At 45.1% G+C, this 15,627-nt stretch overlaps 1 protein-coding gene across 2 annotated transcripts in view; it reads right to left on the reverse strand.

The window, feature by feature from the left end:
• The window catches only part of LOC122938527 (chloride channel protein D-like), a 215,097-nt gene that overhangs the window by 18,851 nt on the left and 180,619 nt on the right, over positions 1 to 15,627 (reverse strand). For both annotated transcript variants that reach the window (XM_044294077.1, XM_044294078.1), the window contains one exon: positions 2,049 to 2,144. In XM_044294077.1, coding sequence (XP_044150012.1) covers positions 2,049 to 2,144 — 96 coding nt within the window. The remainder of the gene's footprint in view (positions 1 to 2,048; positions 2,145 to 15,627) is intronic.

A 15,627-nucleotide genomic window follows, 5' to 3' on the forward strand; every position in this document is an offset into this window, starting at 1 on the left:
TGTCCGGAGTCCACTCGTAGAAGGAGGGGTACTGTTACCACCAGACATCTGAGAAGCTCTGTCAGACGTTCTTCAGAACTCCTGCTTGAGGTTCCTTTTGTTTTGCTTTCGTTTTCTCATCTCGTTAGCCTCTCTCAGCTGTCATGTAGTTGCACTGATTGCATCCCTTTAAATCCCTTCCCATACTGCATCACTTTGCGGTTTATACAACTTCCTGGAGTGTGTGCATGCTGGATGCTACTACTGAGTCTTCTACAGATAAGTTTTGTTCATTCATTTGTGTTTTCCTGTTTGCTGGATCCCAGGTGACCCTGACTCCCTCCGTATCAAGTGTAGGGAGACGGTCGTCGTGTCCCTTCACTATTATAGGGTGTTCAGGTGTTATACAGTCGAGGAACGAGGATATGCGATCATCTACCATTGAGATTTTTGCATAGGCTGAGCAGTTAGGGAGAGAGCCAGGTCTGTTGCAGGGCTTTCCCTTTGGTTCCTTAGTTTTGGATCCAGTCAGTCGGATCTTCATTTTGTGTCTTCTAGTTTCCTGTACACCTTCCGTGACACATACTTTTTACTTTCACTTTGTGCCGGTCATCTAATATTCCTTATCTCTAATTTACTAAGACGTCATAAACACTTATTTAAGCCACATTCTTATCAGTAACAGCTGAGCTATAATGAGTGTTTATGAGGTCAGAGAGCAGAGATAAGGAGTCCGTCAGATTAGCTGGCTGACGGAAAAGAAAGAAAATTCAGATCCCTCTATTAGAGCATTTCAGCCCTGTACAGAAAAAAGGGCTCCATATCTGTGATAAAAACCAATTGAAAAAATGATTTTTAGTTCAAAATGAGCAATGCAATAATAAAAAAAAGGTGTACATAGCCTTTAAGTTATATGTAATCTTGTTGAATGCAGCTGCCATTTAATAGTTAAACTCAATTACAAAAAGTCACCCTAGCCTTTGCTTAGGTTTGTTGCAATGTTAAGCAAAATGAAGTCTACATTTTTAAGGTGTTTTCCAGGAATAACTACATGTTAAGAGATGCCCGCAGCCTTCCTCCACAACTGGGCATATGGGCATCAGCAGCGCTGTGTCCACAAGCAACATTTCACCACTGAAGCCACTGGTTGGCTGCAGTGGAGCAGGTGACCATGTCCATACACAGCCAGATGTAAACAAGCCGGGGATCGGAAGAAGGACATTTGGGAGCCAGAGCGCAGGAGCAGAGCAGTGGAGAGCAGGAAAGTACAGAATGAATTTAAAAGCAGAGGCAAGCTGCGGGCATCACAAAAAATTTGTTATTCCCAGAAAAGCCCTTTCATTCTATAGGATGCAAGAAAATGGCATTGTTCAGAAGATTTCCACTTTAGGAGAAGTCAGGGCCAGGCGCGATGATGTTTTCAACTGTCCCTCTCAAAGTGCAGAGGGCGCAGCAGTTGTAGGGAGAACCCAGCCTCTAGGTATAAGGGCATCGCCCCTGTTGCAGTTTGTTTGCATATATTAAAACATAATTTTTCTCAGCAATGTGGACACATATGAACATGGGACCAACACAGAAGCCTTCAGCTGCCAAGTGCACGTGTAACAGGTCAGCCGGTGTCATAGGAACAAATCTGCTGACAGATGCCCTTTAAATTACTAATTTGCTTAGGGAAAAAAAAACAAAAACAAAGAGTCACACTTTACGTATATCCTGAGCTTTACCAAAACAGCCAGAAATGACACGTCAAGTATATATGATGTACAAACGCAGTATCACCGTGTCAATCTGGAATGCATTTAATAGACAGGGAACTCTCCTAACCTTCTTTGTTGTATTTTCTCGCTGGCTCATTTTATCAACATCTGTTATGTTTATACAATGTGAATTAAGCCCCAGGAATGCTGTTTGTACTCGGCTACTTTTGTTGAAAATGTAAAGTCTGGGGATCGGCGCTGTTTATGTAAATCAGTGCGGCTGACACAGCCATCATAAACAAATGATTTCAATGTAACAAACACATTGTTCACAGAGGAAATGTTTGTTTTTGTATTTGGCTCTGTCCTTACCAGATTGATGAAGAGTTGCTGATACTGAGGGTCTGTGGAGTATTTGTTCAGCAATGTGTTCATCCGAGCCTCATCAGGCAGCTTCTCCACCGTTACCTGCAGAAGCCCAGATAAGATATGTCTGAGAAGCAGAGAAGAATGATCGCCATCCCAAAGCAAAGCATTAAGCTACAAAAGATGACTGAGCATTTACACCGCAATCTTATGGGCATTATATAAAATAAACTGTGACATTTCAAAGCCTCCTGCAGAATTACATTTTAAGAGACTGACAAAGGTAAAAAAAAAAAAAAAAAAAGGATCATTTTCTGTTTCTTTTCTCTTTCATGTTTCTGTATAATCGGCCATAGTGTTATGCAGATCTCGTCTTTGCTAGAACCAGCAACCAAACGGATGCAAGGTACATTCATATTTCCTAAGGATTCATACACATGGCCATGCCACAGTGCGGGACAAGCTCAGAGTCATGCACAGCAGGGGCACAGACATCACTCAGTGATATTATTGATAAACTATATTTCTTTTATTCATGGAAGAATCTTTTAATAAATCAACTTCTGTGCTGGAAAAAGGGAAACAGGTGGTTTAAAAATATGCTGCTCATTCTGACCGCCATATTTCTTAATGTACTTATCTCAGACAGATGGCATGAATACATAGCTAAATCTCTGCTATATAGTGTAAATCTTCTTCCTTTCAAACAATATAAAATATCCTACCGGCAGCCTCCACTAGGGGGAGTTCGGTGCATAGGCATATATGCAGCTTCCGTTGAACTCAATGGAAGCTGCAAAATCTCTTTGCACTGAGCTGCCCTTAATGGCATCTTCAGGTAATTGCTGTGGTTTTATGTCAGGAGACTGAACAAAGAGTTCAGCACTGGGACCCCCTTCCTCACAATGGGCCCCATAATGATCTTTCTCCATGGTAACTGCCCGACCAATGCAACACTCTATAGGGGCATACTGTACCTCCATACAGAAGCATGCAATGCAATGATTTTTTTTTTTGGGTGTGGGATTCAAAAGTCACATTGTGTCATATTCCATCTTATCACAGAGAATATCTACAAAGTATGGTGTTGTGGACAGGCATCATTCAGCAGCACATGACTACAATCCCCTAGTATGCCACCCTATAGCCTAGTGTACTTACCATAGAAGAAGAAAACACAACTGATATAAGCCCATGGTGAGAGGGTACCTGGCACAGAACTGTCTCTCCTGATTCCCAACCGTGGTTTTTCTTGCTGCTACCACAAAGGTAAGTTCACACAGTAGAGATTTCTATAGGTCCCGAAGAGTTCTGTATTAGCTGTATACATCCATATGCACTATTTCCCCCCCAGTATTGGCTAAAAGCTAATACAATTTTATTGTGTGCCATGAAGACAGGCGGACAAAAAATAGAAAAATATGTAGCCAATCCACACTCCATATTTATGAAGCACTAACTCCATGAAGTTCTGCCATGTATTCTAATCTGGGGCTTCTGTGTCTGCTACGCCACCCTACCATTACCCTGACTGTACACTTTTATCAAAGGGGTTGTTCACCTTTATGATGTTTTTTATAGACCCCACATCATGGCCAGACCCACGGATTTGATCATAATTACCTGATCCCCGCCACTGGGTTCCAACTCCATCTCTGCTCCGCCAGTTTTGCAGGTCCCAGGTCTCCGGATGTTGATGCGGGGCACGTGACGGCTGCAGCCAACGACTGTCCACAGTGGTCAGGTGTCACCCATGCAGCGCATCACTGGGTCACATGCCACATAGGTCACGTGCCCCACGTCAAACCAGATGTTGAGGCGGGAAGACCTGGGACCTGCAGAGCCTGCAGGGCAGCGATGGAACCGGCACCCATCAGCAGGGATCAGGTAAGTATAATCACCATCGCTGGTCCAGCCACACTGTGGGGTCTATAAAAAACATTATAAAGGTGAACAATCCCTTTAAGGGTGGAGAATGATGGTGAATGTTCGAGGATTGCTGTTATACTGAGGAACCGCTGTGCAGCCGCAGAATATATTTAACTATGTAAACCGAGCTTTATACAATCAGAAAAACAGTTTTGGAACCACACAAACATGAAACATAAAAATGACTAAGTTGTTGGTATTACAGTTAAGACTCTAAAAAATCTCTGTACACGGTTTTGACTGATCATTTACTACTGTTTCCAATTCTTTTTTACATTGCTCATGTGTTTGAAAAAATAACATTGTGACTTTACAGAATGTATCCCTCTGCAAGCCATTCACTGTAGCCAGGGGCAAAGAAACATAATAAAATCAAAACCTGAACAGCAAAGTGCCATTGTGTCCTACATAGAGTGCCCCTGATAACCCTAGCCTTCCAAATCAATCCTATAAATAAAAATACTAAATATTTCAGCATTTCAGATGACTGCACAATGAGTATTCCCCGAAGATATCTCTGACAAAATGACTTCATCAATGAAAGAATGCTGTATCAACGAAACGTCCTCGTGCAATAATGTCATCTGTCTAAGGGCCTTTTACACAGGCCGATGATTGGGGATGAAAAAGCGCCTGTGTAAAGACGAGAGCCGATCTCATTCAGGGCTGAGGGGCCATTAGATATAGTGGGCATTATATATCCAGAAATATACAGTCTGAGATAAAATGTATCTGTCACAAAGAGTTGAAGGAGAAATTGCTCCAGAATTGTCACATTATGAGGAATACTGATGTAACAGGAGAGATAACAGATCCGGTTTAGTTTACTGTCCAGGATTTTCGGATGGATCACAATGATAATGTCCCATTTATAATTGATTCTTCTCTCCTGGACTTCCAATTCAGTGACAGACATTACAAAACGTATGGAGGTGATCACCTCCCTCTTACATAGTTCTGGAAGGATAAATCTACTTGATGCTGCATTAATACTTTGCTGTCATGAAAGTATCACTGTATTTTTGGGTGATTATTCATTCAGGAGATAACACCCTCTAAATGAACCTATAATGGTCACCATTTTCTGGTGTCACCTTAAAGGGGTTGGCCAGACCTTAAATATTGATTCACTATCCTTATGATAAGTCACCAATGTACGATCCGTGGGAGTCTGACTGGTACCCCCGCCAATCAGCTGTGACGCTCGGGCAAACGTTTGCAGCCTGTGACATTATGTCTACTTGTCACATGGCCTTTTTGCAGCTCAGTCCCATTCAATAATAATAATCTTTATCTAGCTTAAAAATATTCTGAAGCGCTTTACAATCAGGGGATTCATGTACAAAAAGGGTCATGAATAACATAGCAACAAACAAGTCAACAATTAAGGCCTCTTTCACATGACCGTATGGCATTTTCAGTGTTTTGCAGTCCGTTTTTCACTGATCTGTTATTCTGTTTTTTTGTTTCCGTTGTGTTTCCATTTCCGTTCCGTTTTTCCGTATGGCATATACAGTAATTGCATAGAAAAAATTGGGCTGGGCATAACATTTTCAATAGATGGTTCCGCAAAAACGGAACGGATACGGAAGACATACGGATGCATTTTTGTATGTGTATGTGTTTCTTTTTTTTGCTGACCCATTGACTTGAATGGAGCCACGGAACGTGATTTGCGGGCAATAATAGGACATGTTGTATCTAGGGATGAGTGAACCCGAACTGTATATTTTGGGGTGTCCATGACACGGACCCGAATTTTCGTAAAAGTCCGGGTTCGGGTTTGGTGTTCGTCGGTTTCTTGGCGCTTTTTGAAAGGCTGCAAAGCAGCCAATCAACAAGCGTCATACTACTTGCCCCAAGAGGCCGTCACAGCCATGCCTACTATTGGCATGGCTGTGATTGGCCAGTGCACCATGTGACCCAGCCTCTATTTAAGCTGGAATCACTCTGCACATCACTCTGCTCTGATCAGTGTAGGGAGAGGTTGCAGCTGCGACGTTAGGGCGAGATTAGGCAGTGATTAACTCCTCCAAAAGACTTCATTCAGTATTCGATCTGCAGCTGTGGATCATTGAACTGCTGCTATTCAATTGCTCACTGTTTTTAGTCTGCCCAGAGCGTTTTTCATTCACTTTTTTCTGGGGTGATCGGCGGCCATTTTGTGTCTTGTGGTGCGCCAGCACAAGCTGCCACCAAGTACATTTAACCCTCAATAGTGTGGTTATTTTTTGGCTATATCCTACACCAGGGTCAAGCTGTCACACCAAGTGCATTTAACCATCAATAGTGTGGTTATTTTTTGGCCATATACTACATCAGGGGCAAGCTGTCACCAAGTGCATTTAACCCTTAATAGTGTGGTTGTTTTTTGGCTATATCCTACATCGGTCAAGCTGTCACACCAAGTGGATTTAACCATCAATAGTGTGGTTATTTTTTGGCCATATACTACATCAGGGGCAAGCTGAGCCTGTCACCAAGTGCATTTAAGCCTCAATAGTGTGGTTGTTTTTTGGCTATATCCTACATCAGGGACAAGCTGTCACACCAAGTGCATTTAACCATCAATAGTGTGGTTATTTTTTGGCCATATACTACATCAGGGGCAAGCTGAGCCTGTCACCAAGTGCATTTAACCCTCAATAGTGTGGTTGTTTTTTGGCTATATCCTACATCAGGGTCAAGCTGTCACACCAAGTGCATTTAACCATCAATAGTGTGGTTATTTTTTGGCCATATCCCAGTCTAATTCTGTCTGTAAACGTATACCTGTCACCCAGCGCCTAAATAATAGGCCTCAAATTTATAGTCAGCTAAATCTGTGGTTATTGCTGTGGCTGGGCAAGTTATTTAGTGTCCGTCAAAGCACAGTTTTTGTTCTGGGTTGAAATACAATTCCTAATTTAGCAATTCTCTAAATTAGTGGTTTCTGCTGTATCAGGCCTACTTTAAATCTATCCCTAAAAGGGTATATTAGATTCAAGGTGCTGATAGGGTCATTCTCAATAACTTCACACACACGCTACTGTGCATATCCCAGTCTAATTCTGTCCGTAAACGTATACCTGTCACCCAGCGCCTAAATAATAGGCCTCAAATTTATAGTCAGCTAAATCTGTGGTTATTGCTGTAGCTGGTCAAGTTATTTAGTGTCCGTCAAAGCACAGTTTTTGTTCTGGGTTGAAATACAATTCCCAATTTAGAAATTCTCTAAATTAGTGGTTTCTGCTGTATCAGGCCTACTTTAAATCTATCCCTAAAAGGGTATATTAGATTCAAGGTGCTGATAGGGTCATTCTCAATAACTTCACACACACGCTACTGTGCACATCCCAGTCTAATTCTGTCCGTAAACGTATACCTGTCACCCAGCGCCTAAATAATAGGCCTCAAATTTATAGTCAGCTAAATCTGTGGTTATTGCTGTAGCTGGTCAAGTTATTTAGTGTCTGTCAAAGCACAGTTTTTGTTCTGGGTTGAAATACAATTCCCAATTTAGCAATTCTCTAAATTAGTGGTTTCTGCTGTATCGGGCCTACTTTAAATCTATCCCTAAAAGGGTATATTAGATTCAAGGTGCTGATAGGGTCATTCTCAATAACTTCACACACACGCTACTGTGCATATCCCAGTCTAATTCTGTCTAAATGTATACCTGTCACCCAGCGCCAAAATAATAGGCCTCAAATTTATAGTCAGCTAAATCTGTGGTTCTTGCTGTGGCTGGGCAAGTTATTTATTGTCCGTCAAAGCACAGTTTTTGTTCTGGGTTGAAATACAATTACCAATTTTGCAATTCTCTAAATTTGTGGTTTCTGCTGTATCAGGCCTACTTTAAATCTATCCCTAAAAGGGTATATTAGATTCAAGGTGCTGATAGGGTCATTCTCAATAACTTCACACACACGCTACTGTGCATTTCCAAGTCTAATTCTGTCTGTAAACGTATACCTTTCACCCAGTGCCTAAATACTAGGCCTCAAATTTACATCCATCTAAATCTGTGGTTATTGCTGTGTCTGGTCAAGTTATTTAGTGTCCGTCAAAGCACAGTTTTTGTTCTGGGTTGAAATACAATTGCCAATTTAGCAATTTCCTAATTTAGTGGTTTCTGCTGTATCAGGCCTACTTTAAATATATCCCTAAAAGGGTATATAAGATTCAAGGTGCAGATAGGGTTATTCTCAATAACTTCACACACACGCTACTGTGCAATTCCAAGTCTAATTCTGTGTGTAAACGTATACCTGTCACCCAGCGCCTAAATACTAGGCCTCAAATTTATATTCAGCTAAATCTGTCGTTACTGCTGTGCCTTTATTAGTGTAATACGGTACCTAAATAGATAGCCAGATAGTGTTAGGTGTCTGTCTGTAAAAAAAGGACTGAATTTGAATTCAATACATTGGGCCAAATAATATTTTTCTTATTGTGGTGAACGGTAAAAATGAGGAAAACATCTAGTAAGGGACGCGGACGCGGACATGGTCGTGGTGGTGTTAGTGGACCCTCTGGTCCTGGGATAGGACGTGGCCGTTCTGCCACAGCCACACGTCCTAGTGTACCAACTACCTCAGGTCCCAGTAGCCGCCATAATTTACAGCGATATTTGGTGGGGCCCAATGCCGTTCTAAGGATGGTAAGGCCTGAGCAGGTACAGGCATCAGTCAATTGGGTGGCCGACAGTGGATCCAGCACGTTCACATTATCTCCCACCCAGTCTTCTGCAGAAAGCGCAGAGATGGCGCCTGAAAACCAACCCCATCAGTCTGTCACATCACCCCCATGCATACCAGGGAAACTGACTGAGCCTCAAGTTATGCAGCAGTCTCTTATGCTGTTTGAAGACTCCGCTGGCAGGGTTTCCCAAGGGCATCCACCTAGCCCTTCCCCAGCTGTGGAAGACATAGAATGCACTGACGCACAACCACTTATGTTTTCTGATGATGGGGACATGGGAATACCACCTCAGCACGTCTCTGATGATGACGAAACACAGGTGCCAACTGCTGCGTCTTTATGCAGTGTGCAGACTGAACAGGAGGTCAGGGATCAAGACTGGGTGGAAGACGATGCAGGGGACGATGAGGTCCTAGACCCCACATGGAATGAAGGTCGTGCCACTGACTTTCGGAGGAAGAGGCAGTGGTGAGACCGAGCCAACAGCGTAGCAAAAGAGGGAGCAGTGGGCAAAAGCAGAACACCCGCCACCAAGAGACTCCGCCTGCTACTGACCGCCGCCATCTGGGACCGAGCACCCCAAAGGCAGCTTCAAGGAGTTCCCTGGCATGGCACTTCCTCAAACAAGAGCCTGAAGCGAGGCATTAACGTTCTGAACCTTAGCACAACCTGCATGACCAGGCACCTGCATGCAAAGCATGAACTGCAGTGGAGTAAACACCTTAAAAATAAGGAAGTCACTCAGGCTCCCCCTGCTACCTCTTCTGCTGCTGCCGCCTCGGCCTCTTCTGCTGCTGCCGCCTCGGCCTCTTCCTCCGCCTCTGGAGCAACGTTGGCACCTGCCGCCCAGCAAACAGGGGATGTACCACCAACACCACCACCTCCGTCACCAAGCATCTCAACCATGTCACACGGCAGCGTTTAGCTCTCCATCTCACAAACATTTGAGAGAAAGCGTAAATTCCCACCTAGCCACCCTCGATCCCTGGCCCTGAATGCCAGCATTTCTAAACTACTGGCCTATGAAATGCTGTCATTTAGGCTGGTGGACACAAACAGCTTCAAACAGCTCATGTCGCTTGCTGTCCCACAGTATGTTGTTCCCAGCCGGCACTACTTCTCCAAGAGAGCCGTGCCCTCCCTGCACAACCAAGTATCCGATAAAATCAAGTGTGCACTGCGCAACGCCATCTGTGGCAAGGTCCACCTGACCACAGATACGTGGACCGGTAAGCACGGCCAGGGACGCTATATCTCCCTAACTGCACACTGGGTAAATGTAGTGGCGGCTGGGCCCCAGGCGGAGAGCTGTTTGGCGCACGTCCTTCCGCCGCCAAGGATCGCAGGGCAACATTCTTTGCCTCCTGTTGCCACCTCCTCCTACTCAGCTTCCTCCTCCTCTTCTTCCACCTTCTCATCCAGTCAGCCACACACCTTCACCACCAACTTCAGCACAGCCCGGGGTAAACGTCAGCAGGCCATTCTGAAACTCATATGTTTGGGGGACAGGCCCCACACCGCACAGGAGTTGTGGCGGGTTATAGAACAACAGACCGACGAGTGGTTGCTGCCGGTGAGCCTCAAGCCCGGCCTGGTGGTGTGCGATAATGGGCGAAATCTCGTTGCAGCTCTGGGACTAGCCGGCTGTACGCACATCCCTTGCCTGGCGCATGTGCTGAATTTGGTGGTACAGAAGTTCATTCACAACTACCCCGACATGTCACAGCTGCTGCATAAAGTGCGGGCCGTCTGTTCGCGCTTCCGGCGTTCACATCCTGCCACTGCCCCCCTGTCTGCGCTACAGCGTAACTTCGGCCTTCCCGCTCACCGCCTCACCAGGTGGAACTCCACCTTGCACATGCTGGACAGACTGTGCGAGCAGCAGCAGGCCATAGTGGAGTTTCAGCTGCAGCACGCACGGGTCAGTCGCACTGCGGAACGGCACCACTTCACCACCAATGACTGGGCCTCCATGCGAGACCTGTGTGCCCTGTTGCGCTGTTTCGAGTACTCCACCAACATGGCCAGTGGCGATGACGCCGTTATCAGCGTTACAATACCACTTCTATGTCTCCTTGAGAAAACACTTAGGGCGATGATGGAAGAGGAGGTGGCCCAGGAGGAGGAGGAGGAGGAGGAAGAGGGGTCATTTTTAGCACTTTCAGGTCAGTCTCTTAGAAGTGACTCAGAGGGAGTTTTTTTGCAACAGCAGAGGCCAGGTGCAAATGTGGCCAGCCAGGGCCCACTACTGGAGGACGAGGAGGACGAGGATGAGGATGAAACCTGGTCACAGCGGGGTGGCACCCAACGCAGCTCGGGCCCATCACTGGTGCGTGGCTGGGGGGAAACGCAGGACGATGACGATACGCCTCCCACAGAGGACAGCTTGTCCTTACCCCTGGGCAGCCTGGCACACATGAGCGACTACATGCTGCAGTGCCTGCGCAACGACAGCAGAGTTGCCCACATTTTAACGTGTGCGGACTACTGGGTTACCACCCTGCTGGATCCACGGTACAAAGATAATGTGCCCACCTTACTTCCTGCACTGGAGCGTGATAGGAAGATGCGCGAGTACAAGCGCACGTTGGTAGACGCGCTACTGAGAGCATTCCCAAATGTCACAGGGGAACAAGTGGAAGCCCAAGGCCAAGGCAGAGGAGGAGCAAGAGGTCGCCAAGGCAGCTGTGTCACGGCCAGCTCCTCTGAGGGCAGGGTTAGCATGGCAGAGATGTGGAAAAGTTTCGTCAACACGCCACAGCTAACTGCACCACCACCTGATACGCAACGTGTTAGCAGGAGGCAACATTTCACTAACATGGTGGAACAGTACGTGTGCACACCCCTCCACGTACTGACTGATGGTTCGGCCCCATTCAACTTCTGGGTCTCTAAATTGTCCACGTGGCCAGAGCTAGCCTTTTATGCCTTGGAGGTGCTGGCCTGCCCGGCGGCCAGCGTTTTGTCTGAACGTGTATTCAGCACGGCAGGGGGCGTCATTACAGACAAACGCAGCCGCCTGTCTACAGCCAATGTGGACAAGCTGACGTTCATAAAAATGAACCAGGCATGGATCCCACAGGGCCTGTCCATCCCTTGTGCAGATTAGACATTAACTACCTCCCCTTAACCATATATTATTGTACTCCAGGGCACTTCCTCATTCAATCCTATTTTTATTTTCATTTTACCATTATATTGCGGGGCAACCCAAAGTTGAATGAACCTCTCCTCTGCCTGGGTGCCGGGGCCTAAATATATGATAATGGACTGTTACAGTGGTGGGTGACGTGAAGCCTGATTCTCTGCTATGACATGCAGACTGATTCTCTGCTGACATGAAGCGAAATTCTCTGTTACGGGACCTTTCTCCTCTGCCTGGGTGCCGGGGCCTAAATTTATGACAATGGACTGTTACAGTGGTGGGTGACGTGAAGCATGATTCTCTGCTATGATATGAAGACTGATTCTCTGCTGACATGAAGCCAGATTCTCTGTTACGGGACCTCTCTCCTCTGCCTGGGCCTAAATATCTGACAATGGACTGTTCCAGTGTTGGGTGACGTGAAGCATGATTCTCTGCTATGATATGAAGACTGATTCTCTGCTGACATGAAGCCAGATTCTATGTTACGGGACCTCTCTCCTCTGCCTGGGTGCCGGGGCCTAAATTTATGACAATGGACTGTTACAGTGGTGGGTGACGTGAAGCCTGATTCTCTGCTATGACATGCAGACTGATTCTCTGCTGACATGAAGCGAAATTCTCTGTTACGGGACCTCTCTCCTCTGCCTGGGTGCCGGGGCCTAAATTTATGACAATGGACTGTTACAGTGGTGGGTGACGTGAAGCATGATTCTCTGCTATGATATGAAGACTGATTCTCTGCTGACATGAAGCCAGATTCTCTGTTACGGGACCTCTCTCCTCTGCCTGGGCCTAAATATCTGACAATGGACTGTTCCAGTGTTGGGTGACGTGAAGCATGATTCTCTGCTATGATATGAAGACTGATTCTCTGCTGACATGAAGCCAGATTCTATGTTACGGGACCTCTCTCCTCTGCCTGGGTGCCGGGGCCTAAATTTATGACAATGGACTGTTACAGTGGTGGCTGACGTGAAGCATGATTCTCAGCTATGATATGAAGACTGATTCTCTGCTGACATGAAGCCAGATTCTCTGTTACGGGACCTCTCTCCTCTGCCTGGGTGCCGGGGCCTAAATATATGACAGTGGACTGTTACAGTGGTGGGTGACGTGAAGCATGATTCTCTGCTATGACATGAAGACTGATTCTCTGCTGACATGAAGCCAGATTCTCTGTTACGGGACCTCTCTCCTCTGCCTGGGTGCCGGGGCCTAAGTATATGACAATGGACTGTTACAGTGTTGGGTGACGTGAAGCCAGATTTTCTGCTATAGGACCTCTCTCCAATTGATATTGGTTAATTTTTATTTATTTTATTCTTATTTTTATTCATTTCCCTATCCACATTTGTTTGCAGGGGATTTACCTACATGTTGCTGCCTTTTGCAGCCCTCTAGCCCTTTCCTGGGCTGTTTTACAGCCTTTTTAGTGCCGAAAAGTTTGGGTCCCCATTGACTTCAATGGGGTTCGGGTTCGGGACGAAGTTCGGGAAGTTCGGCCGAACTTCTCGAACCCGAACATCCAGGTGTTCGCTCAACTCTAGTTGTATCTTTCAATGGAACGGAAAAACGGAAATACGGAAACTGAATGCATACGGAGTACATTCCGTTTTTTTGCGGAACCATTGAAATGAATGGTTCCGTATACAGACCGTATATGGAACACAAAAAACGGCCCAAAAACAGAAAAAAAAACGGTCATGTAAAAGAGGCCTAAAACAAGAGGAGCCAGGGCCCTGCTCGCAAGAGCTTACAATGTAAGTAAATGGGACTGAACGTGAATACCAAGCAAAGCCACTATTACAATGTATGATGTTATGCTTGGGATATTATGCGCATATGTCTCCTATCTTGGGGATAGGTCACAAATATTAAATTCCTGAAAAACTAATTTAAGAACATCCTGGGGGGCAAAAAGCAACTGTAACTAAGGCTACTTCCACACTTGCGTTGTTAATTCCAGTATTGAGATCCGGCAAAGGATCTCAATACCGGAATTAAACACATCCGTTTTGATTTTGCACATCAGGATGCATCCATTCCATTAGGATGCGGCTGTGTGAAATCAAAACGAAAAAAATGTATCTGTCACCATTGACTAACATTGTTTCCGTTTATTTATTTTTTTCGTTTTTATGACCAGACACAAAACCGCAGCTTGCGGTCACAACACGGAATGCTGCCGGAACGGAAGACATCCTGATGCTTTCTGAATGGATCTCTTTTCATTCAGAATGCACGAGGACTAAATGGAAACATTTTTTTTTTCCGGAATTGTTATCCTCTGCTGGATCTCAAACCGGAAAACAACAACGCAAGAGTGAAAGTAGACTTAGAAATAGCTAAAAAAAAAAAATATTAAAATGCAAAGGAGGAGAAGAACTCTAGAGCTGATATATATTATTTTATTTTAGCTAGAAACGCCCCCTAAAGGGGTTGTCCAGGTTTTAAAACAATATGGCTGATTTCTTCCAGAAACAGCACCTCACTTCTCCATGGGTTGCGTCTGGTATTACTGCTCAGCTACACTGAAATGAATAAGGGTGGGCTGCGATACCACACACAACCAACAGACAGGTGTGGTGCTGTTTTTGGAGAAAAATAAATCAGCCATATTTCTCTGATCCTGGACAACCCTATTATTGAATTGGAAAGTGATATTTAAAGAATTAGAAGTAGAGCATTGATTTGTATTAAGAAAATTAATGGGCGGTGGACAATATGGCTTGTATGCCCCTTGAAACTGGAAAAATTTATGTCAAGCACACTATGTATTAATATTGATGTTATATATGACAAAATTGCCAAAAAAAACTGTGATAAAAAGTGCAAATCCTCTCAGAATTTGCTAATCATCACCATTTCTCCGTAGCCAATGAGCCCACTTCAAGGTCAGACGGGCCCACCAAAATACCAGGGGTTCCCCCAGTGGGCCCAGGCTCTGATGGGCCCACTGGGGGAACCCCTGGTATTTTGGTGGGCCCGTCTGACCTTGAAGTGGGCTCATTGGCTACGGAGAAATGGTGATGATTAGCAAATTCTGAGAGGATTTGCACTTTTTATCACAGTTTTTTTTGGCAATTTTGTCATATATAACATCAATATTAATACATAGTGTGCTTGACATAAATTTTTCCAGTTTCAAGGGGCATACAAGCCATATTGTCCACCGCCCATTAATTTTCTTAATACAAATCAATGCTCTACTTCTAATTCTTTAAATATCACTTTCCAATTCAATAATAGGGTTGTCCAGGATCAGAGAAATATGGCTGATTTATTTTTCTCCAAAAACAGCACCACACCTGTCTGTTGGTTGTGTGTGGTATCGCAGCCCTTTGGAGATAATCACTTGCCACTAGGGTCTATATCATCGATTGAAAACTTATTAATGATATAGAGGTTGGGCCGCAAGAATAATATCCTCTGTTGGGCCCAAGGAACCCCAGTCATATACTGGCCTCTTCAATACCTTATTTCACTCCTTAGCTATCCCCTTTAACTATGAAGAACAACAGGGACGGACTGGGAACTTAAATTGACCCAGGCAAAATATTAAAAGTGGCCCCGTTTTATAGTCGGGTCCAAATTGATGGAAGGCAGGGCCAGAAATACCATATTGTACCACTCCAACAGAGCCAAATACCAAAGTCCATCCCAAAATACTGCCAGCAGCATAAAATACATCCCCAAAAACTTCCACTGGCCAGCCGTGAGGAGGGCTCAGGCGGACCCCTGGGTTTCGGCCCACCGGGATGTTCCCCTGAAAGGCCTATGGCCAATCCGCCTCTGAAGAACAATGTTCACCATCTTTAATCGCAC

The sequence above is a fragment of the Bufo gargarizans genome, chromosome 5 (assembly GCF_014858855.1).
Source record: "Bufo gargarizans isolate SCDJY-AF-19 chromosome 5, ASM1485885v1, whole genome shotgun sequence".
In the NCBI taxonomy this organism is placed as follows: domain Eukaryota; kingdom Metazoa; phylum Chordata; class Amphibia; order Anura; family Bufonidae; genus Bufo; species Bufo gargarizans.